General features: G+C 49.1%; 2 protein-coding genes and 1 pseudogene across 2 annotated transcripts in view; 1 reads left to right on the forward strand and 2 right to left on the reverse strand.

Moving 5' to 3' along the window:
• The window catches only part of EXOSC5 (exosome component 5), a 29,547-nt gene extending 7,196 nt beyond the window's left edge, over positions 1-22,351 (reverse strand). The window contains exons 1-5 of the mRNA XM_066638410.1: positions 22,226-22,351; positions 20,531-20,644; positions 15,846-15,967; positions 9,563-9,703; positions 5,530-5,619 (exon numbers count right to left, since the gene is read on the reverse strand). Of these exons, the coding sequence (XP_066494507.1) occupies positions 5,530-5,619; positions 9,563-9,703; positions 15,846-15,967; positions 20,531-20,644; positions 22,226-22,337 (579 nt within the window). The 5' untranslated portion in view covers positions 22,338-22,351. The remainder of the gene's footprint in view (positions 1-5,529; positions 5,620-9,562; positions 9,704-15,845; positions 15,968-20,530; positions 20,645-22,225) is intronic.
• LOC136662003 (5S ribosomal RNA) lies at positions 20,084-20,203 on the reverse strand (annotated as a pseudogene).
• A 163-nt stretch (positions 22,352-22,514) lies between the features above and the next one.
• Positions 22,515-27,408, forward strand: part of BCKDHA (branched chain keto acid dehydrogenase E1 subunit alpha) — an 11,732-nt gene continuing 6,838 nt past the window's right edge. The window contains exons 1-4 of the mRNA XM_066638409.1: positions 22,515-22,647; positions 25,951-26,130; positions 26,300-26,386; positions 26,910-27,018. Of these exons, the coding sequence (XP_066494506.1) occupies positions 22,564-22,647; positions 25,951-26,130; positions 26,300-26,386; positions 26,910-27,018 (460 nt within the window). The 5' untranslated portion in view covers positions 22,515-22,563. The remainder of the gene's footprint in view (positions 22,648-25,950; positions 26,131-26,299; positions 26,387-26,909; positions 27,019-27,408) is intronic.

Below are 27,408 nucleotides of genomic sequence, written 5' to 3' on the forward strand. Positions count from 1 at the left end.
TGACCCTTAAACCACGGCTCTCAAACTTCCCCTTGCCATGACCCATCTGTTCTGAAGCAGAGGGTGCCGCAAACCACTTCCTTCTCTGGTTCCTTCACGGCAACCTCAGAAGACATAAGAAGAGCCCTGCTGGATCAGGCCATAGGCCCATCTAGTCCAGCTTCCTGTATCTCACAGACCTATGCAGGCTTCTGGACGCAACTGGAATAAACTTTCACAAACCCAAAACTAAACCAGAAGTGACTCCTGTTGCTTCTGGAGGCCTGCAGAGACCCACTTCACCTTCCAAATGCCCTCCGGAGGGCTCCAATTTGGAGCCAACTGGATGCAAGGGTAAGTGGGAGAGCCCAAACGAGGACTCACCTGACAGTTTGCTCTAAACCATATCCGTTCATAACAAGCGATCTGTATAAACCAACCCCAAGATGAGGTCTTCCTTAAAGATCCCCTCTTACATGGAGACTCGCTTGACCGCCATAAGGTGCAGGCTTAGAATTCCAGAACATTCTCCCACAAGAGGCCTCTTTGCCTCCTTCCCTTCTAGGTTTCACAAGAAAAAAAAGTGCATGATAAGGAAATGTGCCTATTTGCCTACATAGCATAGCCTGTAGAATCGTGCGCATAACCTTAACGGAAAATTTTTAATTACACCCCCCTCCATAGATATGCAACTTGGCTTACTTCCCGAGGCATCTGAAACAGTTCCGTCCTGCTTGGGAGAAATCTTTGACTACAATATACCTCCCTACACGGGCTCCTTTAACTTGCAGCATGTATTATATGAGCCCATCGGCTTCCACTCTCTCCCTGGGGAAATCTGCCAGGCCTCCTCCTTGTCTCTTTCTAAAAAGAACTGGAAGATATTTTTTATCCTGCAAAGCATGTTGTCGGTTGGTTTGCCCTGTGCCGGCTCTTATTAAAATCATAGTAGTAACAATATTATTGTGTTGTATTCGTGCTTTCAATTAAAAAGGCAGGTTTTAAAAAACACAAACCAAAATGGAGGGATTTCTCCCAATACTTTAAGTAAATCCCAAATAAAAGGGAGAAAAAAACCCACTGGTTTTGTTTTTCCTCACTTTGTTTTCTCAGTTTTTTTTCCCCTTTTAAAAGCACCAACTCATTAGAATTCACCCCAAAATAAAAGCGATTCCCCCCTTCTCTCGACAGAAACACTGTCTAATTAATGGCGCCTGGCTTCACCTCTGCTCAATAGCACATCAGTGTTCATAATTGTTCCTTTAGAGCAGGACGGGCTCGGCGTTCCAAGCCATTTGGCAAGAACGTGGTGACGGTAATGAGAAAAGACTCCACAGTCCTCACCCGGAATACTAAATGCCTTCCCTAAATGAATGGGGGGGGGCAGGGAGGACAGAAATCGATCCACCCTTTCCCCATCTTTGTGTGCATTTCCTACCCGTTGCTGATTGCACCTGTACCACCTTCCCCTCCTCGCCATGAAGCGCTAAGGAAAAGTGATGGATGGAATGGGACAGGCGCTCTGGCCGATGCAGACGGATACGTTCAACGAGCGCGGCTGGCGGGGCCCCCCCTGAGCCGCCCGCCAAAACAGGCTGTCAGGAGCCATGTCCAGGAACAGGGTCAGGCACCGGGGATCGAGAATACGCAAACGGTTTGGGAACTGAAGCCAAACCCTCCTGCCCCTCTCTCCTGACAGAGCGCGACGCCTTGCTCCATCTTAGTGGCACTTGGCCCGAGAGAAGTAAAACCACTGCAGCCGCAAACACTCAAAAATCCATCTGGCTCCGAACGCATCCCTTGAACATATTCCGCCACAATTAAGACCACTGACTTTGAATCTCTTTGGCTACACTAACATTCCTAATTCTTTCCGGCCCTGTTTTGCCCACAGCCGGGCAGCAAAGGCCCATTCATTTCGGAGGCTTCCCAGTGTTACACCTAACGATCCCTGCCACTCCCTTATCAGAGTGGGATGATCTAGAACAGTGGTTCCCAAACTTTTTAGAATTAGGACCCACTTTTTAAAATAACACTCTATCGGGACCCACTTTGGTTTACCAGACTTTTCAAAAGGAGGTCTAGAAAGAAACAATATTTTATTTACAGGGTGACCCCCCCAAAAAACAGAACCCATAAAAATTTTATTAAATCCTACAAAGGTCCAGTAAATTTCAAGAAACTGCATCCAGCACAAGTTTGGGGCCATTCATTAAGATGACATCTCTGTGAGCAGATAACAAAAAACTTACTGGACTCGAACTTCAATCTGTGTACAATTATCTGTAACAGTTTTATTCAAAGATTTGTGGGTTCTGTTTTTTTGGGGTCACCCTGTATAATAATAATAATCAGGGCTTTTTTTCTAATGGAACGCGGGGGGACGGAGTTCCGGCACCTTTTTGCAGGGCCCCCCCCTTTGGAGGCATTCCAGGAGGGGGGGAGCAAAATAGAGGCATTCGCTGGGTGGGTGCTGGGGGGTGCAGGGTGGGCGGGCGCCTGGCCCCTGCCTGACTGCACAACAACCCTCTCCCGCCCCATCTCCAAGCTCTCGCCTGAGCCCAGCCTGCCTCCCCTCCCCCTGCGCTCTGCTTCCCAGCGCAGCTTCCAAGCTGGTGGAGGGCACGGGGGACATGCTCTGACGCCGAGGAGGAGGACAAACAGCCAGCCAGCCAGCCAGCCAGCCAGCCAGCCAGGGAGATGGGCTGCGGCACCCACGGAACGCCCAGGTACTGGCTTGACGGAGGAGGAGAGGAAGGAAGCTGGCTGGTGCGGCCCCGTGCCAATCTGCAGCACAAGCCTAGGCATATCTACTCAGAAGTATGTCTCATTGTGCTCAATGGGGCTTGCTCCTGGGAAAGGGTGCATAGCCTTGCAGCCTGAGAGCCCAAGCATGTCTACTCAGAAGTAAGTTCCATTGTGTTCAATGGGACTTACTCCCAGGAAATTGTCATAGCCTTGCAGCCTGAGTAGACAGGCAGAGGAAGGGCTCTGAGGCTGCAGTCCACACTTTCCTGGGAGAAAGCCTCACTGCCTCTAGTGGGACGGACTTCTGAGTAGACAGGCAGAGGAGGGGCTCTGAGGCTGCAGTCCTCTCCACACTTTCCTGGGAGGAAGCCCCACTGCCTCTAGTGGGACTGACTTCTGAGTAGACAGGCACAGAAGGGGCTCTGAGGCTGCAGTCCTGTCCACACCTTCCTGGGAGGAAGCCCCACTGCCTCTAATGGGACTGACTTCTGAGTAGACAGGCACAGGATTGGGCCCTGAGGCTGCCATCCTATCCACAGTAAGCCCCATTCACTAAAGTGGACTTCTGAGTAGACATGCATAGGATTGGGCTCTTAGGCTGCAATCCTAGGCACTTTCCTGGGAGTAAGCTCCATTGACTAGAACGAGACTTACTTCAGAGTAGATATACCTAGGATTGGGCTCTTAACACTGACACAAATAATAATAATAATAATAATAATAATAATAATAATAATAATAATAATAAACAGGTATTTATATACCGCCTTTCTTGGTCTTTATTCAAGACTTTATTCAAGGCGGTTTACATAGGCAGGCTGATTAAATTCCCTTGGGGTTTTTACAATTGAAAGAAGGTTCTATCTTTCAAGAACCACAACAGTCCAGGTGTTTCACTCTGATCTGGTTTCACATTCTGGCCTCCTTCTCCCACACTCAGAGCAGATGGAATCGCTCGGCTTCAGCTTGTCATCTGCTTCAGGGTCGCACAGTGCCGGTGGCCTCGAACTGGCAACCTTGTGGATGTTATCTTCAGGCAGTCGGAGGTTCTACCCTCTAGACCAGACCTCCTGCCCAAATATATCTCAGTTGGCAACCTTCAGTCTCGAAAGACTATGGTATCGCGCTCTGAAAGGTGGTAAATATATATCTGCACCCGTTTTCACATGCACCACCAAATATATATCTGCACCCGTTTTCACATGCTAAGGGCAGGTGAAAAGGGATTCTACGTGTGTACAACGTGCTGTCCAGCCTTGCCAGAGATCCTCCTCATCCTTCCCCCACAAGCATGACCTCCGCCAGCCAGCGTTTGCAGCTCCTCTCCAGCAATGCACTGCAGCTGCTCGGGGCAGCAGAGAACATACAATTGCATGCCAAGCGCCTTCCCAAAGACACAGAGTATTCTGATACCTGAATTAAACCATATTTAATCGCTTGTTTGCAAACGTAGCTGTTTCTGTGTGCACCTAAGGACCCCTCTCGTGTAAGAATTCCTTTTTTGTTCTTACTCCCACAGTTGCTTAGAGTAATTTTACTACATGGAACTCATGTAAGCCATTTTCTGGAATCCATTCACTGCTTCCTCTCTTCGAAGTAGTGCTACACTACATACTACACGCTACAAGTGCACCTGTACAGAATTTTTCCCCATGTGTAGAAAAAGTAGCTTGGGGGAAGGGGATGTGGAGATTGACAGCCCAATCCTATGCATGTCTACTCAGAAGTAAGTTCATCTTTAGGGGGAAAGCACATAAAAAATATTTTATTTCTCCAATAAAAAATGGTTTAAAAATAAATAAATAAATAAATAAATAAATAAATGATTAACAAGTTATGAGTTCCTGCACCTTTTTATTTACAAAAAAAGCACTGATAATAATAATAATAATAATAATAATAATAATAATAATAATAATAATAATAATACATGTATTTATATACCGCCTTTCTTAGTCGTCAGATTTCTCTGCAGACTTTATTCAAGGCGGTTTACATGGGCAGGCTGTTCTAAATCCTCCTAGGGATTTTTACAATCGAAGAAAGGTGCTATCTTTCAAGAACCACAACATTTCAGATGGATCTTTCTGCTCTGGTATCACATTCTGGCCTTATTCTGGTATAAGTAATAATAACCGGGGAAAAAATTTATCTCTCTATATTTACACATCCTTGCAAACTGCAGGAGCTCAGTTCCTTGCAGAGCAGTTAAAAGCTACAGTATCTGATTTTACAATAGCCTCCGGGCTAGAGGCAACTGCTATCTGATCTTTCTATCACTGTTTGGCGAGCCACCAAAAAGTGGGTCCCGACCCACAGTTTGGGAACCGCTGATCTAGAAAGTTCTCCGTGAAAGCAATCACACATACAGGAACTTGGAAAATCCTTGACCATAGGTGAGGGGGGGGGGAATCGGGCCCTTCCCCACCAAAGGCCACCCTAGATCTTATTATGTGCCATAGTTCTTGAAAACTTTGGAATGCTTATAAACATTCCACAAACACCTCAGCAGTTGAGGAAGAAAGGTTCTCTCTTGTCAGTGTACTGAACATGGCGCTCTGAGAGCCAGTAGCAATGGAAGTTTTGGGATAGTTTCCCCCTTTGTTGCGTTTATCTGGTATCTTATTGGCCTGCAGATCTCCCGATTCCATGCTTCAATCCGATAGGTCAGGTGTCTACAACAGGAGGAAGTACCCGAAATGTGGACTTTGACGGCGAGATATCAGAAATTAACATACAGATCAATGTTTGTACATGTAGATTTGGGGTTTAGAGGGATGGCCAGGCCAAGCCACGACTCACCTGTTCCACAGAGCACGTCCCCTTTGTGCTTGACATCAGCACTTTCTTCTCAGCACTGTCAATAGCGAACGTCAGGACAGCCTGGGCCTCCTGAAAAAACGAACAAAGCTTCAGGTCCGTTTTACATGAGATTCAGAGCCATGATGGGTACCACGGAAGCTCCATGTTCAAGGGCAGAATAAATTCTGAACTCCTGCTAAGGCGGTGATTTTCAACATTTTTCTTCTCATGGTACACTGACCCCTACGGTCTTTGCATCTTGTGATGTCACTTATGGCTTCCGAGAGACTCGTCAGAGTTCTGTGGCTCTGTTTTTAGGGCAACAGTCCTGTAGTAATGAACTGTCTGTCCCTCTTCCTCCACCCGTAGAGGAACAGGGACAGAAAATTCATGACTACAGACAGTTGCTACAGAAACAAAGTCACAGAACCTGGAAGAGTTTTTCATCTATTTTTTTATTTTTAATTTTAACACAACACACACATCACACAGATCAACAACACAAACATTTAGGAGTGCAGGATACCACATACCACTTTTGTTAATACATCATTCTATTTTTTTCAGCTATTTTCAACAGCTGTGCTCCGAACTCCCGTGACACACCAGTTGAAGACGGCTGGGTTGGGGGACCAGCAGTGGGGGAGCACTATGGACTATGTGCCCCATTTGTGGGCATCAAGTGAGCCACTGTGGGAGGCAGAACTTGGGATTCAATTATCTTTTGGCCAGTGCCATGGGGTGGCAACACAGAGGAAGGCACATAGCCACAAATATTGCAGCAAGGTACAATTCCTAAAGTTAGGAAATTCTGGGGAGAATGTTCAGTAAAACTAAGATAATTTCAGGCTCTGCCTCTCCCAAAGAAGTGGCGTTTGGCTATTAGAAAGGTTCAGCTTTGAGAGATGACAAAGAAATACTCTTGCATCTATGAATGGCCACAAGATTGTGTATCGCAGGGAAGACCCTCCAAACTACTGTCTGTGACAGGTTTGGTTCATACAGGGTTGTGGTCTATTTTGTCTCTTGACAACTTACAAGAGATCAATGGAAGAAAGAGACCTAAATTACTTTGTAGGGAGACGGGACGTTTTTAATTGAACATGGAAACAGACGTTCTTGAACATTCATATCTGTTTGAAAGCCCTTCACGCTTGTAAAATGGAACTTACTTGTTCTGTTTGATGAAACATGACAATGTGTTACATGCATATATTAATTACAACCACAAAGGGGGGTTGTAAGGGAGTAGTAAGGCATCACTGCAGAACTTAAATACAAGTCACCGCCTACGTTTAAAAGCTACATTCCTGCTGCCTGAGCAGTTGAATAGAATTCTGCCTGTACACTTTTCCATATATCCCATAAGCTGAGGACTAGAAACTTATTTTCTACAGAGGCGTCTGTGTTTGGCATTCACGAGGAACACCCTCGCCAGAGATGTCCACCAGGCACCAATGAAGCTGTCACTCACACATCCGTTCAAGGTTTTTATCCTCTTGGACTTCCTGTTCCATTTTCTTCCACTTGAATTTGGTTGGGCTCTGACGTCTTCTTGCTGCCAATTTAAGCTAAAGGCTCTTTTAGTTCCCTGCTACTCAAGTGGCAATTTGACATTTTTGTCACTTGTTTTATGACTGCTTATATTTTTTGTATAAGGCCACTTTTTATAAAGACACTTCAAATGTTCACTGGGAAAAGTGAGTATAATTCTTTTAAGAAGCTAAAAATAGCCAAAAATCATTAGGTTAATTATTAATGTACTGTGCTCACAATCAGAGCAATGCAAATATTTTATTCATTTAATATACATATTTTAAATACTTTATTTAAAAGCATACTTAATACTTTAAATTTAAAGAATTTTAATAATACTTAATGTTTAACATTTGTACAGCACTTGGAATGTGCAAACTGCTTATTATTATCTTGATGTTGTTCTTACTGCAACTGGTGAGTAAGCATGATTATCCCCATACTACAGTTGGGGAAGACTGAGGCCAAGACAGCTTGCCTAAGGTCACCTAGTGCAGTATTTTTAAACTGGTATACCGTGGCACATTGGTGTGCTGTGAAAGGCCCATAGGTTTGCCATGACAGTTTGGAGCATAGTTGAAAATTTTGCAGAAAATTGCCAAAAATCTGTTCCAGGTTCTGCAGCTCTGTTTTTAGAGCAACTGTCTGTAGTAACATGTCTGTCCCTCTTCCTCCACTGGGAGAGGAACAAACAATCTTAGACAGTTGACCTAAAGACAGAGCTGCAGAACCTGGAAGAGTCTCCCGGAAGTCATAAGCGACATCACAAGCGGAGAAGACCATAGAGGTCAGTGTGCAGTGAGAAGGGAAACATTGAAAATCACTGACCTATGGAGTTCATGGAAGAGGGGAGATTTCGACCAGGGATATCCTGATTGGCTGAGAGCCAGCTCACTTGGAGCATCTCTTAGCATCTCTTTAAATGCTGGCACAAAATTTACCCTGACAAAGGGAAATTCACACAAAGTGAATTATTTATGAAATAATTCTGGCACTGAATGCCAACCTTTCTAGCCTTTCATTACAGGACAGACAGTGAAAGGTGAACTCAACGGCTTGCATGCTTCACCAGGCCAGAGTGTTCTGTCTGCGGGATTCACCCTTGGCACCCCCTGCTCCTAACCCCAAAGTGACACCCCACCCCACATCCATGCAGCTGTGGGACTGGAGCAGGGTTGCACGTGTTTTAGAATATGCAGTTCTTAAAGGAGCACTCGCATCCCAGGGCAGGCCGAAGGGATAGTTTAAGCCATTTCTGCCTGACGTTGCATACTGCACGACAGGCATCAACTGTATACACCTGTGGGCTGGGCAGAAATGGGTTAATCCAGCATTGCCCAGACCTGCCTCACCTCTCTGGCAGGCCCCACGTGGGGCTCCCTTTTTCTTCCATTTGAAAGCTAAAAAGGAGAGGCTGTGCTATTTTCAGGTGGTGGGGAGGCTGGAGGAGGCAGGGAGAAGGGACAGAGCCAAACTGCGGGTGATTAAGGAGAGCTCTAGCTGCAGAAGGCAGCTGGAGATGAATGGAACCCGGTGGCCGATAAATGAGCAAAACCATTAGGAAGGGAGGGCAGGGGTTCAGGTGGCCAGAGAGAAAGCGAGAGAGCTACTGACCTGCCAAGGCCATGAGAAGCAATTACCTGCCAGGGCTGACAAAGGAGTTACAACTGGCTCGCGGGGTCTTAGCAGCACCTGGCGCCATGCCGACCTGGCGCTTGCTGTATGGCTAACCGGGGATTTGGACAATGGGGGGGGGGAGCAGACCCTGCACAGTGGGAACGGGGCCTGTGACAGAACAGGGCTTGAAGGGCTCTTCCATCGCAGCTTGTCAGAATCTGACAGTTCCCATCACTGGAATTGGACGTGGGTCCTGCCATGAACTGGGGAAGGGGGCCACCCCACCTCCCCCCAAACTTGGCATATCCCATTCTACAGAAAACCTTTGCGCCCTCTCCCCCAGGTCCTTGCAGCCCTTGTACTCAGATTGGCAGGTACCCCACGCAGGGAAGCTGAAGATCTGGGGTGCAAACTCAGCCCGGCTGCATCTGACCCCGATTCTGGACACTTCCACAACCCCCGCTGGGATCCAGTACCATAGCTACAGTAAGACGGCACAGTAAGTACTGTAGATGCTACAATGCGCTGGGTACGTGGCCCCTCCCACACTTGCCGTCACAGCCACTCTGGGCAATTCCAATGGCGAGTGGGAGGGGCTGATTACAGAATGCATCGTGGCACCTAAAATACTCACAGTGCTGCCCCCTGTAGCTACACGGCTGGCAGTACCTCAAAGTTACAGAGAGTGAGGAAAGTCGAACGAGAGCTCAGGCACGGTGCTCTCCTTTCCTAACAAGGCATCCTGTCCCAAAGGATGCCCTGCTCAAAGGCATCCCTGCTCAAAGAGGAGGAGCCTTTGCTCCTGGTCCCTGCTCAAAGAGGAGGAGCCTTGACCTCAAGGACTGCCCTCTAAGTTCGGCTGAAAGCCTGGAGTACCCACCTTTTCCTGCTTGGCCGTGGGATCCAGGGTTATGTTGCCATCCGCATCCAAGGCGCAAGTCACTCCACAGAACAAGGAGTTCATGGGCAGCCCGGCATCCACCAGGCCCATGCAAGCGGCGTTCAAGCAGCAAGACAGCAGCTGCACCGGAGGAGGCTCTGTTAAGGAAGAACACGACCCCCAGGATGGTGCTGGGTGCCTGGTCACTGGCTCCAGGCAAGGCGGCAGGCAGGCCCTAAAGGAGCAAAGGGGGCTCAGTGCATTTTGCCACAGGACTGAAGGGAACCCAACAACATCAGGAAGGGCAGCTTCCCGTTATCAGAGAACTGGGGAGGAATTTCCCAACCACAAATGGGATAATCTGCAGATTTCATCCCATAACACAGGCCTACAAAAACCCCTTTTTTTAGTTACCAAAGATGGAAGGAATTTAGGATATTTTTGGGGTGCTGAATCCAAAAAACTGGCATCGGTTTTGCCCAATTGGCTCTAGTTTGGGGGGTATGGCATAGCCACCTTATACACCAATTCATGCAGCTTTCTCATGATGAAGCCAACTCCATGGCTCTGCCATGAAGCTGTCTTGGCCTCAGTCTTCCCCATCTGTAGTATGGGGATAATAATGCTTCCTCACCAGTTATTGGCAATAACCAAACAGAAGCATTGGAGGTGAATTTACCCTCTGCCAAACGCTACTCACTCTGGCCCCACCACCCCTCCCAGTCACTCCTAGGAAGGCGGGGGGGATCAGCAACGTGAAAGAGACTGGCCCAGCTGGGTGGGAAGAGCCTCTGTGGGATACCTGAGGACGCTGCATGGACAGAAAAAGAGGCATCAGGGATGCCCAATTTGTCAGGTTTACTTCTGATCTAAAGGCAAATCTTGAGCCTGCTTGGCAGGGCTCTCTCTGCTCAAGGCCAGAGGAGGCAGCGCAAGCCATGGACAGATTCCAACGCAGTTCCCACCCCCCCCTCCAGCCATTCCGCATCTCCAGGTTAATCAGGCTGCGTTGGCAGGATGCACGGCAGATGGGAACAAGGACTGGCAGCTCTCGTTATCCAGCGCTGACTAATAGAGCTGGCAAGCCAGGGGACAGGAGCGCAATTGGAGGCGGGATCTGGGCGGGCAAGGAAGGGGAGGGCCTGGTGGAAAGACCTGGCCGAAAGCTGGGACTCTTGAGACAATTGCCCACTATAGGGGGGATGGACATGCAAGACCAGAAGGCATGAAGGAAGGTGCCAACACGGGCAGCAGATTCGCACCCACAGCAGCTGATGGCGAGTTTCCTGCATGTCTGTCTACAGCAGTGATTTTCAACCACTGTGCCACGGCACACTGAGGGGCTGCAGATGGTCCATAGGTGTGCCATGGGAGTTTGGGGGAGGGTCATTTTTCAGTAGGGCCGGGGTGTGTGTGTGCGAGCCCCCCACCAGCAGCGCAGTCTGCCTTGTCAAAAAAACTGATGGTGCGCCTTGACCATCTCAGTACCTTGTCAGGGTGCTGTGGGATGAAAAAGGTTGAAAATCACTGGCCTAGAGTGTAAGCCCATCAGGACCAGGGCCTGTTCTCTCATTCTCATAAAGCAGGGGTGTCCAAAGTTTTCGGCAGGAGGGCCACATCATCTCTCTGACACTGTGTCGGGGGCCGAATTAATTTACATTTCAAATTTGAATAAATTTACATAAACGAATATATTAAAGGTGAACTTATATGAATGAATGAAGGTCTTGCAATAGCTCAAGGCCTATAAAAGGCCTTGCACAAAGCAAGGCTGGCCTTTCCTTTGCTGCTGCTACTGCATCACAGACGTGAAACAACAAGCAGTGGAGGGAGCCCTCATCCCACAGTTCACTCGAGAGGCCAAACAGTGTGGGCTCCAACAAATCCAGGGGCTCATTGGAGACTAGGGACTCCTTGAGGGCCACATAGAGAGGCCTTAAGGGCCGCAAGTGGCCCCAGGGCCGGGGTTTGGGCACCCCTGTCATAAAGCATCACACAGGTGGAGCTACCCCATTAAACCACATGGTAGGCCAGCCCATATCCTACTTGTCACTCTAAGAGCCAACACTTATGCTGAGAGCTGGCCCAAGACCTCCCAAAGACTGCTCTCCCCTTGCTAGCAATATGCCGGCCTCCACTCCTCCCACTCCCTGAACCAGAAAAGGAAAAGAGGGGATAGAGTGGAGGACAGTAGTGGGCTAGAGAATCAGACCACAAATGTTCTAGCCCACTACCCTCCTCTTTCCCATTTCTCTCTTCTGCTCTGCCCCCCCCCCCCGGTCAGGGAGTGGACCAGAAAGAGAAAGCAGTGGAGGCCAATGGGGGAACCTGGACTCAAAACTAGGGCATGACAGGTTTTCTCACTGGTACCTGGTATTCCGAGGTGAACTGTTCCTGAACAGGGAGGTTCCGCTCTGCTGTCATTGCTAATATTTAGCCACCACAACAGGCACGGCATCGTGAGGTGTCACAGGATGAAAACTGCCTACAGGAAAAGGCTCTGGGGGTAAAGAGAGCCAGAGGAAAAGAGGGAGAGGGTTTCCCGGTCTGAGAGAGAGTGCTTCTGTTTACCCCGACACCCCCTGCAAAACCAGTGGTGCGACCAACCCTGGACCGTGCGCTCAGCTCCAACCCCATCTCTCTTGCAGGCTTCTTGCATCGTGTTGGTCCAGTCACTCCCGCCTTTGTAGGCTCTGTTCCTTCGCTTCCTCCCTGCCTCACAGGTCCCTCACAAATGAAAAGAAGGCACGGAAATTGCAACCACTCTGAATACTGGGGGAAAGGCAGGTCAGGAATCTCAACTAATGAGCATCTGATTAATGTTTCAGCAGCAAGATTTTGGGGCTTCCCCTTTCCAGCCGCAGCAAAACGACCCACACTCCTCGCTTCTGGCCCGATGAGAAAAAGAGGCCATCACTCTCAAAATGAAGCTAAATTAATTCTCCAAGCCGTTGTCTATTCAGGACTGATAAAACACCTTGAGTTAATCTCTTCCACACCACAAGCAAGGCTTGGAGCCAGCAGTGCCAGGTGCATTGTCGTTTGTCACCACACCAGACAACCAGTGCTGCGTTGGAACAGGTGACACCTCTTCCCTGCCAGTCACCACCATCACCACCACCCACCACCCACCCCCGGCCTAGCTGCTTGGCAGTATTCAAAATTCAGGGGTTCCCTAACCTGTATTCCAGTTGGCTCTCAAACATCCAACGTGGCGCACAGAAGCCAGGGGTACTGCCAATTACCAGCAGAGCTGGGGTGACCTTCCCAGTCAACCATTTGGGCCCCTCCATAAAAGGTCCCAAATCACTGCATCTCCCCCCACGCGCACACCAGATGCAAGTCTCTTGTTATCTGGTGTGCTCCCTGGGGCACTTTGTGGGCCACTGTGAGATACAGGAAGCTGGACTATATGGGCCTACGGCCTGATCCAGCGGGGCTGTTCTTATGTTTTTATGCTTTTATAGTAGTTACGTAGCTAAAGCACCAAGCATCCAGAGGGCACCAAAAATGTTAACACCCCTCATAACACCTCCCATTTGACATCTAACAGGCCTCCAAAAGGCCTTCTGAGGCCTGGGGGGCATTGGGTGTCTTCTTAGGCAGTGGATACCTTCCTCTGGCCTTGAGGGGGTGTCTTAGAGGCCTCCAAAAAGTACTTTCAGTTTTTGCCAAAAACCAGAATTGCCTCTAAGACACCCACCTCAAGGCATGGAACCTGGGGCATTGTACCCCCTTGTCCCCCCAGCTACGCCACTGTTTGACAACATTATAGGAGAAACACTTCTTATTGAACGAGGTCTGGAAACAGCACTATAAAAATGTCACCGTATCTTACAAAAATGTAAGTTAAACAAACTGTAGCCGTATCTGAGCTGCATTTAAAAAAGAAGCGGAGGTGAAGAGAGAAAGGAACGTGGGAAGACGGCGATGGAGAACCGTCGCACCATATGTGATGAAATGGGGAGGGGAGAGATGCTGGGCAAAGTCCCCACACCTGCAAATCCTCACCACCACCAGGAATTGCTGCAGACACGGCCAGGCTGTTTCATTTTGCTGCAAAGCACCTGGCAGAAACTAATATTCCTCTCCCTCGCCCAGCATTTATTAATAGCACAGGTTTTTGTACATGTTTACGAAGCTCAGTCTGCACAACAGCCATTGACCATAAATCCTGTCAAGTGGCACCAAACCTTCCAGTGTTTCACAGGTGCAAACAGAAGGACCCCCATCCTCACGCCAAGGGTCGCTGCCTGATCTGACCTCTCCCCATTCCATGCTGCTGACGGGTTTTTTTTTTCCCCCCTCCAGCTTCCTGTGTATTGAACAGGAAGGGGCAGGCAGGGACAAGTGGGTGGGTGGAAGGAGAGCGGCACGCTGACATTTTGAGTCAACGAGTGCGCTTTGGTCTCTGTGCACCACCAGAGTCAGGACACATCTGCCTCCATGCTCTGGCTGGAAACCTGAGTGAAAAGACTGAAGCCAGAATAACTTTGGTGCATCTGGTCACCAGCCATCTCAGGGACAAAACAGAGGCAACCGCTCTGGTAAACACAATGAACAATCTGTGCATCTAGCCTGTTTTTATCTGCTCAGCACCACAGCTTCCAGACTTCATCCACGGCACAGCAGATTCTTGAAGCCAGATGATGGCCCCTACCTGCAGCCGGACAAACATTTGCAAAATCAGATGTGACGGCAAACCACAGTTAACTATGGTTTTCAAGCCAGCTGCAACCCATAATTTCAAATCCTGGTTTGATGGCCCCCAACGTACACCACAGTTTTCAGGCAGGCTCCAGTGTACACAAAACTACAGATTTAAGTAAAACACCAATGGTTTAGTGTTATGTCTGAATTCACCCAGTACGTTTTTTCCCCAAGAGAAAGATACCAGAAAATGGAGACAGTCCTCAGTAAATTGGGACAGCTGGAGTGTGTGGCACCTCCAATACAGACTGAATAATTTAACACCCCACTGGTAAACACCTCACCACATTACTCCATTCCTGTCCAGATCACATCGTTTCAAGTCTCTGCTTATTGGTCATTTCTGCCTGAGACAAACAGCTCCATATTGTCAGAAGCCAATTAACAAATACCAATGGGAGCCACATCTCCCTGAGTCTCCATTTTAGTTAATGGCTTCCAGGACATTGAAAACATTTGTTTTTTTTCTTTGAATGGGCCTAGCAAAAAGGTTAATCCTAATTGGCCAGCAGTTAAGTGCACATTTGATTCTCCAAATCTAATTTGTTAACTGAGGTTGTAGTTGGAAACAAGTGGCCCTGGCTTCAATCAGATCACCTGAAAGGGGAGGGGGTTATTAGTTCTGACTTTTCTTCCTGCCATCCCTCTGAAAATGGGTTGATGGAGGTGGGAGGAGAGATAAGGAGGCATATGCATAGGTACCCAGATTAATTTTGGAAAGGGTCTTCCAAGGGAGAAATGGAGGCACACAGGGGAAGACAAAAACAGCCAGCCCTTCCTTGGGGTTCATTCTCTCTCTTCCAGATATAGCCAGTTCAGAGGAAGATGGGCTTGAAGTCAGCTGTCAGCCAGGGTGCAGACCCAACTGAGTTTAAATTCCCCATATGCAGCCAGGCAGTGAGCAGGGTGTTCATGGATCACTAGGAGATCTCTGGGCCAAGGTGGCCAGGCACAATTCATCTTCCCCTGCACACTGCAGCTTCTAACAATGGGTCTGCCTGGCCCACTAGAGTCACTTTTGAAGCACTGCTGCCCCCTGCTGGTCCCAGGATTTTTGGGAACACCACACATTTCTCTTCCCCCCCACCCCAATCAGGGTTAAGAAGTACTTCCTTGGAGGATTAGTGGGATAAAAATGCAAAATGCACTTAAAAAGAAGTGTGAAAGTCTCTCTCTCTCTCTCTCTCTCTCTCTCTCTCTCTCTATTAGAGCACTTTTCCTAATTGCCCAGAACATATTCAGTAACTATTTAAACAACCCTATACAGTGGCCTATATTGTCAACTGGGAAAAGGGGTAGCTAAGGAAGAGGTAGAGGATCGTAACCTCTCTAAGAAGTTGCTTTTAATGGCAGTTACTTGCCAGACTATGGTTCAAGAGACGGCCATGAGGACTGACAAGGAATTCTGGGAAAAGCACAGAGAACCCCCCCCTAAAAAACATGATGTTACTGGACACAAACAGCATCCCTCTCACCTTCCTTTGTGCGAGTACTGAGCAAAGAGTGCCACAGGCTGTCCCTCATGTTACTGACCCCTCCCTCTCTGCAGGCACAGGTAGCAAGGAAAGGATACGGAGCCGGCATCCGTCACCACCTGGAGCACAACTGTAATGGAAGAACGGGGGTGCAGTGTGCCCAGGATCACTGCCTCACAAGTCTTCTTGATCATCTGTTCACGGCTTCTCTCGTAGACACCTGGGAGGAAGCAAGCAAAGAGGGTCCCAGGTTCAATGGTGAACTATATCAAGGTCTAAATTGTGATGGCTCCTAGATGACTTCTAGATGGCTCCAGGCAGGTTGTAAGAAGAACCTCGCTGGATTAGGCGAGAGGCCCATATAAGTCCTGCCTCCTATTTCTCACAGTGGTCCACCAGACGCCTCAGGGAGCACACAAGACCACAAGAGACCTGCATCCTCGTGCCACACCTTGCACCTGGCATTCTGAGGGAGCCCACTTCTTACATCAAGAGGTTTCACAGCTTGCAGCCTGCGATGGACCTTTCTTCCAGAAATCTGTGCAATTCCCTTTTAAAGGTATCTAAGCCAGATGTCATCACCTCATCTTGTGGCAAGGAGTTCCACAGATTAATCACACACTAGGTAAAGACATATTTTTCTTTTGTCTGCTCTAACTCTCCTAAAACTCAGCTTTCGTGGATTTCCCCTGGTTCTGGTGCTGTGAGAGAGGAAAAAGAACATCCCTCTATTCCAGTGATTTTCAACCTTTTTCATCTCGCGGCACACTGGCAAGGCACTAAAATGGTCAAGGCACACCATCAGCTTTTTGACAATTGACAAGGCACACTGTGCTGTCAGTGGGGGCTCACATCCCCCAATGGTCCTATTGATAAACGATACTTTCTTAAATTCCCACGGCACACCTGGGGACCATTCGCAGCACACCAGTGTGCCACGGCACAGTGGTTGAAAATGGTTTGCTCTATTCACTCTATCCATCAACTGCAAGGTCCCTTCTTGCTGCATTGTACATTCCCAGCTTCCACTCCTCGTGGGTAACCTTGGTCTCTACACATGGAAGTTCCTTCTAACTCAAGGCTATTCCAACTCAAAGCACTATGGCACTTCCATGCACAAACCTCCTCTGGTGTAGGAAGGTCCAGAAGGTTAATGCTACGACACAGAAATCTGACCTATTTGCCCAGCTTTACAGTGGCATGTATAGATTTCATAAATAATACCTTCAGAAAAGAATTAATGGAATTCAGTGGAATTCAAGCTTCTTCTGGCTTGTACTGGTTCAGGCACGGGGGTGGGAAGAAATAATAATAATAATAATACAGGTATTTCTATACCGCCTTTCTTGGTCCTCAGATTCCTCCTTAGACTTTATTCAAGGCGGTTTACATAGGCAGGCCAATTTAAATCCCCGTAGGGATTTTTACAATTTGAAAGAAGGTTTCTATCTTTCAAGAAACCACAACATTCAGGTGTTTCTTTCATGATCTGGTTGCACATTCTGGCCTCCATCATCCCACGCTCAGAGCAGATGGAATAGCTCGGCTCAGCTTGTCAGCTGCTTCAAGGTGTCAGTGGCCTCGAACTGGCGACCTTCGGATGTTATCTTCAGGCAAATGGAGGCTCAACCCTCTAGACCAGACCTCCTGCCCAGGGTTGCATCATTTAATGCCCTCCCCACCAAACAAAATCCTCCCTACGTGGGACAGAAGAGATAGCATGTTAAAGGAGGATTTAACCTGGCTTTCTCCTTCCCTGCAACTTGAGAACGAGATACATTCTGGAGAGTGTTTTCAACATGCCCAGGGGGGCACTGGCTGCAGCCTGAAACGGTTCAGTGCGTGAGAAGCCTGACCACTGCCTTCTGCTGAAAAAAACAAACTGGTCCTAAGATGGATCACTCCAAGTAACACACAAGCTTAAAAGGGAGGCTACAAGCCCAATCCTAATGGTTCTAATGGCACAGCACTCTCCATCTTACCCTCCCAAAGAACAAGGGGACATACGTGCAGGGAAATTTTAAGCAATTCACTCATTTATATGTCATCTTTCCTGACCATTCAGCCCAAGGCAGCTTAACGGTAAACCACCCCCAAAAAGCATGCAATAAAAACACCATCCAAATGCATGTATTAAACACAGCTGGTATAGAAACAGTGTCTTCTGTTAAACGACTACAGGCTGATATAGGAGTAGACCCATGTCACAGAAGTCTCCTACCCAGCAACAATTTCTGTCTGATTGGAAGGCTTACACCTATCTAAGCAGACTCTCCATGCAGGAAGGCTGCCCTTCAGAATGCTCTCTTAAAGGGATGCCAAATCAAGGCACATGCCACCTCTTTGTGCATTAATGCTAATGCCATCAAGCTTGCAAATAAGATCAGCTGTATTTTCTCTCTCTCTCTCTGAAGAGCTGCTGTTGTTGCCACAGAAAGGGAAAGAAATTCTTTTGTTTCTTAATTTAATTATTCTGCTGCAATGCCAACCCACCCCCCCTCCCTCCCAGAGGTTTCATGGCACTGAAAATCTCAGCGGGAAGAACAAGGATAGGAGAAGGCGAAGAAAATATATATTCTGGCGCCTGCAATTTTTTTTTTTTGTTTTTGCGAGCTCCCTGTGGAGAGAACAAGATATCCAGATGGCATCACTGCAGGATTCCAGATGGCCCAATTCGGCTGTGGAGATAACAGGCTCATCTCACCTTTTGATTATGCTAGTTGGGTGGGGCGGGGGGGTGAGGATGGCAGAAACAGGGTGAAAAAAGAACGGGGACAAATCGAGCTGTTCTCACCAACACCTTTGTACAAAGATGCTTTTGTTCTCATGATGTTATAAACTGCTACTTGAACAAAGAAACAAGGACAGACTTAAAAATAGGGGTGATGCAGGGCAGCTCTCATAAGAACGGGGAGGGGGGAGAGGAAAGGATGTGTCTTGGGGAGGGACTTTAGCAGCAGTGGCCAAACTTGCTTAATGTAAGAGCCACATGTGATATATTTCAGACATCTGAGAGCTGCAAGAGAGATGTCTGGGAGCCACTTTATTTAAGCAGCATTAAATTCTTAGATCTATTGACTTATCATGAACGTGAAACGTACATTTTGGCCCACTGGACTCTCAATATATACCCAGTAAATAATTATAAAGCTTGAAACATTTTTATTTACCTATTGTATTAACCATGATGCAAGAAGGAACTCGGCCAGTGTATTTCTGTGAGCCGCACATTATATGTTTAAGAACCACACGTGGCTCTCAAGCTGTGGTTTGGCCACCCCTGGACGACAGCTTATTGTCTGAGTTCATAAGCTGTGTATGGAAGGTCCAGAGATCAAATGCTTACATCTGCCACCCAGCAGGGCTGAGACAAGCTCTTCCCAGACTGCGCAGTGTCAGTCAAAGCATACGGCAATTTGGAAGAGAGAGACAGAGTCCAGCGAAATGCTGCTCCTGTGCGGGATATGGAGCACCCAATGCTCCAACTGTGGTGTGCTGCATCCACGGGTCACTGCTCCACAACCCCAACCCAGCATCAAACAACTATGCAAGTTCCTCTACTTAACGCTTGAGACAGGGCTCCAGAGGGACTGTGCTTCGCGCGTCTGAAACCTCCCACCCAAATATGCACAATGATCAAATGTGCCAAACTGTGAACACGCACATATGATGACATGCCAACATGCATGTGTGTGCATCACAGAGCTCCAAATGGAACGCAACTGGCCCCCAACAACCTCAAAAAGAATACTGTTGTGTGCTCTCCGCTTTCCTCAAACAACTAGAAGTTCCAGGGGTTGCACCTCCCAAGTTTGGTTTCTGTTAGCAGAGAGAGCACTAGATGGCATTCGAGCAACAGATCAACAGACCTTATTTATAAATGTAGAGGCAGGCAGAGTGTAAAAACATGCAGCAATTTGAGCTCTTACCTGGTAGCAGCCATTAAACTTGTGGAGAGGCATCTAGCACCCCCAAGGCTCTTTCAGCCTCTCAACCGTCCTCTCCCTCTAGGAGAGCTATCTCCATTCTAGAGAGATCTCTGACCCAGGCAACTATCTCCTAAGCCAGTGGTTCTCAATCTGGTGGGTCGTGACCAGGTAAAGGTTCCCACTGTCTATTTAAGGGGTGGGGAAAGGACAAGGGCAGCGACGCGATCCCCAGGATTGTGTCGCTAAGGGGAGGCAAAGGGGGGGTGTTTTCCACTTACTTTCACTCACTGCGGGCTGCTGAAGACTCCAGGAGGTGCGGAGAGCCCCGCACAGCCCTCCGCAGGGCCCCCCAAAGCTTGGAATCTTCCAATGGTTGGCAACCTTCAGTCTCGAAAGACTATGGTATAAGCCTACAGCACCCGGTATTCCCAGGCGGTCTCCCATCCAAGTACTAACCAGGCCTGATCCTGCTTAGCTTCCGAGATCAGACGAGATTGGGCATGTGCAGGGTAACAGTTGCTGTTTAATCTTCCAAACAAATCATCATAATGCACTTCAGGTTTCCAGGAGGTGCTTTGCAATTGCTTTTTCTGAAAATGCCGAAAGCATTGGGGAGTCCTGCAGAGGACTCTCTGAGCCTCCTGGAGCCTCCAGAAGTCCACAGTGAGTGAAAGTAAGTGGGAATCACACCCCCTTGCCCCCTTAGCCACACAATTAGGGAGTAAAGCTCCCTAAAAGTTTGAGAACTACTGTCCTAATCTACAATTGAGGAAAGTAAACAACCCACCAGCCAGGTACATTAATCAGTGATCAGCCTGACAAAGACACAGACACAAAGGTAAGGAGTCCCTTACCAGGAAGGCCCACTTTGGTTCTCAGCAGCACTTCCAGAGTTGCCTTATCGTAGATCTCCTTGCTGACTTTGACTTCTGTCGGCCCATATACACCAGCCAGCACCGAGGTGTCCCCTGGAAACAGCAAAGAAGGTGGACATAATCGTTGTATTTAGGTGAAGTTATTTCAGTTCCCCAATTCCTCTTCCCTTTGGGGAGTAGGGTAAGCAGGGAATGCTGAGTTCCTTTAAAAAAACAATTATCACATCAGCACAAATTAACTTGTGCTGTTTTTTCCCCCCAAAACAGAGTTCCAGATTGCAGGGAGGGGGAACAAGGGAGCATCCCCTCCTCCTCTGAACAGGGCAAAGGGGTGGTGATCCTTAAGAGGCTCCCAGAAGTTTTGAAGGGAGCAGATCTGGGGAGAACCCTGAATCATCAGAAAAGCCCAGCCCCATCGAATCAGGCCAAAGGTCCATCTAGTCCAACTTCCTATATCCCACAATGGCCCCCTCAGATGCCTTAGGGGGAGCACACAAGATAACAAGAGACCGGCATCTTGGTGCCCCCCCTTGCACCTGGCATTGTGGGATTGCCTACTCCTAAAACCAGGAGGTTGCACATACCCATCATGAACTTTTCCTCCAGAAATCTGTCCAATCCCCTTTTGAAGGCATCTAGGCCAGCCTCCTTCACCACATCCTGTGACAGGGTGTTCCACAGGTTAACCACAGGCCAGGTAAAGAAATACTTTTTTTAATGCTGCCTTTTCAGACTAATCACACGCTGGGTAAATAAATGTTTCCTTTTGTGTGTCCTAACTCAGCCCCCTGGGGGCTGGGGGATAAGAATAGGCCCTCAGTTTGGCTGTACTTGTCATAAGAGGCGACCAAACAGCCACCGGGTAGATGGGGATAGATGGGACTCATTAGCCTGGGAAGGCAGCTCATCTGAGAGAAGGAAAACTCTGATCCCAAACCTCCACTGCCTTGTGGCTACATCCAGTTACAGAGAAGGCTTCAGGAATCAACCTCGAGGCAAATCCGGAGCCAGAGTCCCTGAGGCAGTTCATGGCTGAACAGTCACGTTCTGTTCTAGCAACTCCTGCGATGCCGCTGGAACCAACTGTATTGGCCTCTGCCTTTCCACTGGACCATTTCAGTGACGTGGAGAGGGGGATTTGCTGCATGGGAAACAGTTTATCCTCCATAACTACTTTACCCAGGCTTCGCGCACTGGAGAGAGGACACTGTTCCAGAACCACATTTCTGAGCATAATACCAAAGTTTTCTGAGAGTGAAGGATGCCAACATGAACTCAGCTGACACTCAACTTTAGTGGGTTCTGGTTCTGGTACTGTGTGAGAGGGAAAAGAACATCCGCCTATCCATGTCATCCCATCCCATCCTGTGGCAAGGAGTTCCACAGGTTAATCGCACACTGGGTAAATGTTTCCTTTTGTGTGTCCTCATTTCGTGGCTGTTCCCTGGCTCTGGTGTTGTGTGAGAGGGAAAAGAACACCCCCTGTCCACTCTATCCCTCCCATGAATCCTGTGGCAAGGAGTTCCACAGGCTAATGACCCACTGGGTGAAGAATAGCTGTGCACCATTTCCTCATAAGGAGCCCTGGGGGCAGGGGGGGAGGGAGGGAAAGTGGGGAGGGGGCACCCAAGGAGTGGGGAGGGGATTGGCCCCCCAGGGGCCCACACTGCTGACCCTGCATCCAGGAGGCGGAGCCATCGGGGCGGGACAGCAGCCCCTGTTCGCAGAGGATCCGGCGCAGCGCGGGCAGAGTCCCGGGATCCACCCGCTTCCCTCCACTCGCCATGCCACCCACGTGGGTCCCCCTTCTGTCACTTCCGCATCCGGGAACCCGCGCGCCTCTTTGATGGACGGGCCTCTGCTCCAACCCCAGCGCCCCAAGAGCAAAGCCCCGCCCCTTTTCAAGCCCCGCCCACACCGCGCTCTGGAGCGCCTGGGGAGGGCCAGAGCGCCCCGCCCGAGAGGCGTGGCTTGGTGGGGCCACGCCCCCGCGGCGCTCCTGGGCTCCTAAGATGGCGGGAGCCGCGGCCACCCGAGCCCGGCTGCTGCTGGGACGCCTCCTGCCCCGGAGCCCCGCGCGGGGGCTGCGCGCTGCAGTGAGTCGCGCGCGGGGAGCCCCGGCTGGCCCCGCCCCGCCCCGCCCCAGCAAGGAGGGAGGCAGGCAGGACCCTGGGGAGGGGGTCTCCAGGGGTCCCTGGAGCCACTGAGGAGGTGGGGGTCCTGGGGGGGTCATAGTCCCCCAGTGGGGGTCTTGGGGGTCCAGGATGGGGGGCTCTCTCCCACCCCCACCTGTGTAACCTGTTGCAAGCGTATGTGGGGGTGGGGCTGGCTGAGAGGGGTTCTCTGCTCCCTCCCCCCAGTATCCTCAAAGGGAGGGGGGTCTGCAAGCAGAGGGGGGATCCTGGTGGGGATTTGGAGGGGTCTTTCACCCACCCCTACTCTCCCCGTGTGTTGCAGGTGTATAAGGAGTGGGGGGCTGGCTCAGGTGGGGGGAGGCTAAGGGGACATTCTCCACACCCCCAACGTATCCTCAGATACTGGGGGGGGTCTGCAAGCAGAGCTGGGTATCTGAGGGTGGTCTAGGATGGGAGGAGGAGATGTCTCCCACCCACCCACCTGCGTAATATGTTGCAAGTGTATGTGCAGCTTGGGTGTCTTACTGGGGGTGGGGGGCTGGCTCAAATGGAGGGGGGCTGCATATGTGCCCCTTGCAAGGCTTGCTCCCAGCTTACCGTCCCAGCTGTTTGCTCCTACAGTTAAGATCCAATGATGCAATACTACAGTAGGGATAGGAAGATCTTTGATTGAGAAGCTTAAGGGTGTCATGCAGGCGTCCCCCTTCTCCTGCAGTGGGGGGGGGGCAGAGGTTGTCCTCTTTCCAGAAAAGTGCAACATGAGTGTCATTAAGGGGGAGAGAAGAATGAGTACTTTGAATGTGGGTGGGTGACACACCTTGTCTGTAAAGTAGTGGAGTGGGGGGGGGGAGATCTGAAGAAGGAGAAGTGAAAAGGCGGGGGGGGGAGTGGGGTTAGAACTGGGCAAAGGAGACCTCTGAAAGTCAGGACTCCTGGGTTCCATTTATTGTTGGTATTTTATGCTGCCCTTCCTTCAAGGAGCGCTGGGTGGCAGAACCTTTGTAAAACAATTCATACTCCAGCAGTCCACCTCTGCAGGGGTCACCGGGATGACTTTCCACAGTTAATAAAGCAACAACAAGCTCAATTCATAACCAGAATTTTTTTAAATAGTTCATTAAAAACACCTAACAGCAGAAAGGGCTGAAAGACAGGAACATTCAGGCCAGTCTGAACAAGTAAGTCTTGGCCAGATGCTGAGAAAACTCCCAAGGGAGGTCCAAAATTTAGGTGCTTCTCCCAAGAAGTCCCTGTTGTTCGTAGTCGCACCTCTGTAAGAAGCAGGACTTGGAAGCAAGGTCTCTGGTCCTCTCAGCCCCTTTTACCCTCACAACAACCCTGCCAGGAGGTCAGTCTGAGAGGTAGTAATTGGCCCAAGGCCACAGGTTGTGCTTCAGCACTATGTAGGGATGATGATGATGAATTCAATTTGTATTCCATCTTTCTCCCTGAAGGACACCCAAGGCAGATTTAGAGCCAAATCTTCTTGGTGTATACGCATTGCTTCAAAACAGCGAGGCTCTGGCAAGCAGGCAAGAGAGAATTAATTTAGAAAGGGGTTGGGAGTCAGAGTTCCTGAATACTGATGGCTGTTTGGGGAAAGGAGAGGGGTTTAGGCTGGGGACAGAGCTACCTATACTGTGGTAGGTCTCTCCATACCTCTGGATTTCACAGCCTCAGGATACTTTCCAACCACTTCTTGGGAATGTTCAATTCAGCATTAAATTGTAAACTCCATGGGGCAGAGATCTGCCTGTTATACTCTGCAAATAACTGATGCTTTATAAAAATAACTTTCTTCTCAGTGAGAGTTGCTCCCAACTAACCACTATGCACGGGATTGGTCCCTTTTAGTATTTAAGGCAGCATGAAGGCATCTGGGAGCCAATGCACTTGTGGTTTGATGAGGGTGGGAGGTTTGTGCTAGAAAGACCTTGTGCTAGAAGGACCTGTTTTAAAAGGCATTTCTGCCAGATGTGGACCGGGAGTGATCCTCATAAGTCTGCTTCTGTCTGAGACTTTGCAAAACCTTGAGTTCCTTCCTTGCAAAAGCAGAGAAAGGGAATCCATCTCAGCTGTGGCTTTCTCCTCTCTGATTGGGCCTTTGGAGGGGCGTGAGGAGGGTGTGTGCCTTCTCTGGACAGCTTTCCATTTTAACCCATTCCCTCCAGGAATTAATTTACTGGGGTCACTGGGCAGTCTTCTTGCAGGACCTCAGATTCACAGAGCAGTTTTCCTTCTCGGACTGACATCAACAAACATTTATGTTTGTTCATTTAACGATTCCTTCCTGGGTCTGACTGATTTAGGTCATTGTTGATTTTTGAACAGTTCTTGCAAACGTTTAAAGACAAACAGCATCCACTGATGGATATGATAACTTACATACAGCAGTATAGATTGAACTATAGACTGAACCAGTTTCTATTCCATCACACTCTAGTGTGCAGGAGACGTAAAGGGCATAATCCTATGCTTGTCTACCAGTGGTGTTTACTCTCCGAAAGGTGTGTGTAGGTTTGCAGCCGAAGGCTACAGTCTTGTACTGCCTTCCCTGGGAGTAAGCCTCATTGAATTTAATGAGTCTCACTTCTGTGCATGAGGGTTGCACTGTAGGTTTGTCCTCTGATTAACCAATCAATTGATGCCAGTTGCAATCTTTTACATGCTAACCTGAGAGGAAGCCCCATTAAAGTCAGCGGGGCTTGCCTCTGAGTAGACAGGCATGCAATTGCACTGTTAAGATTTCTTTGTTCAGTTGCATTTACTTATTTGTACATTTTTGTCCTGCAAGCCCACACGGGCATTTACAAATAAGTAAATGTGGCACGGCGGAGTAAAGCTGTACACCACGGCTGAGAGTGGCTCTGCAGGGTCTCCTACCTGGAGATGTTACCAAGGATCAAACTCAGGACCCTCTGCATGCATATAGGGTTCCACCCACTGACCTACACTCCCTCACCCATCATAAAAAGAGGGAAGGAACTTTGTACAGCACCCAGAGCTCCTTGAAGGAAGGACAGTCTAAAAATGTGATTGACAGAGACAGACAGACCTCCGTGAACCTTACGTGGCCCATAGGCCACTTTTTGAAACAAGGTGTTGTGGCATTAGGTCATAGAGTTCAGTCCACCTTTGAAAACTGGCAGAGGTGTTTCTCTTTTGTGGCAATTCTGTTCAGCACATGGATTATGCCACCACTTTCAGTCTGGTGCCATGCTCACCTTCTCACAATGTGTCCCATTGTTTTCTCCCCACTCCCAGGGATCCCTCCGGCAACAGGAAGAGTTTACTTCGCTTGAGGAGAAGCCGCAGTTCCCAGGGGCCTCTGCTGAGTTCATGGACAGCCTCGAATTCATTCAGCCCAATGTCATCTCGGGGATTCCCATCTATCGGGTCATGGACCGCCAGGGGCAGATCGTCAATCCCAGCGAGGACCCCCAGGTGAGAAATAGGCACCCTGGTAGGTTGCTTGATTCAAGAGGGGCATGTAATCCTGTATTGTTCACAGCCAGAACAATCCCAGCCTTTCAAGGTACTGGAATAATATCGTCAGCCCCACTGGGATATTTTTCATCTGGTGGTGTTTGTCGCATACTTCCTCTTGTTCCAGCTTCCCAAAGAGCAAGTGTTGAAGTTCTACAAGAGCATGACGCTTCTCAACACCATGGACCGAATCCTCTACGAGTCCCAGAGGCAGGTACGGTTACAGTGGAAATACTTGAGTAGGGCAGGCAGGCTGATGGAGATCCTTGTCTCCTTGGTTGTTTACCCATGTTTGAGAGCAAAGTGTGACTTTGCCCCTGGGGAGAATCCAGTCTTCCAAATTGGAACCACTCACTGCAACAGAGTTGGGGAAAATTTAATGTAGCTCAGCAATTGTCAGTGTTTTTCTTCTCATGGCAAACTGACCTCTGTGGTCTTCTCTACGGTCTTTGCTTCTTGTGATGTCATTTCTAGCTTTCAGGAAACTCTTATGGGTTCTGCAGCTCTGTTTCTAGGGCAACTGTCTGTAGCAATGAATTGTCTGTCCCTCCACCGGCAGACAGTCACTACAGACAGTAGGCACAACCACAGACCATTTGCAGCACACCAATGTGCTGTGACATACTGGTTGAAAATTGCTGATCTTGCTCGGGGGGGGGAGAGAGAGAGAGAGAGAGCCCTGGGGCCAAGCCCCTGCACTCCCTTGCACGACAGTCAGTTGCACCTTCCACTTCTAGGGTCGGATCTCCTTCTACATGACCAACTACGGAGAGGAAGGCACACACATTGGCAGCGCGGCCGCCCTTGATGACACCGACCTCGTGTTTGGGCAGTATCGTGAAGCAGGTAACAGTCAGTGAATCCCGGGTAGGGGTGGGAGGGCCATAGCTCAACTGTAGTATATCTGCTCTGCATGTAAAAGATGCCAGATTCCAACTTCCAGTAGGGCCAGGAGAGATCCCTGCCTGAAACCCTGGAGAGCTGTTTAGTCTGGGCTGCCCCTGCATAAGACTCCATCATAAAGGCTTGGCTGGGATTGGCTCGGCCTCTAGGTGGCAGCAGATGGTCACACTGCTGGAATGCTCTTCAGTGCAGATGGTACAAAATAAGCCCAGGCAGATCAGTGGAAGGGTTTCTTCTGTGGGTTTGGATCTGGACCACCAGCTAGCCCCACCCCAAAACTCCTTCTGGAGCAAAGAGCCTGAACTCTGATAATTTCCTGCCAGGGATCAGAGG

Source organism: Tiliqua scincoides, chromosome 10 (assembly GCF_035046505.1).
Source record: "Tiliqua scincoides isolate rTilSci1 chromosome 10, rTilSci1.hap2, whole genome shotgun sequence".
Classification (NCBI taxonomy): Eukaryota; Metazoa; Chordata; class Lepidosauria; order Squamata; family Scincidae; genus Tiliqua; species Tiliqua scincoides.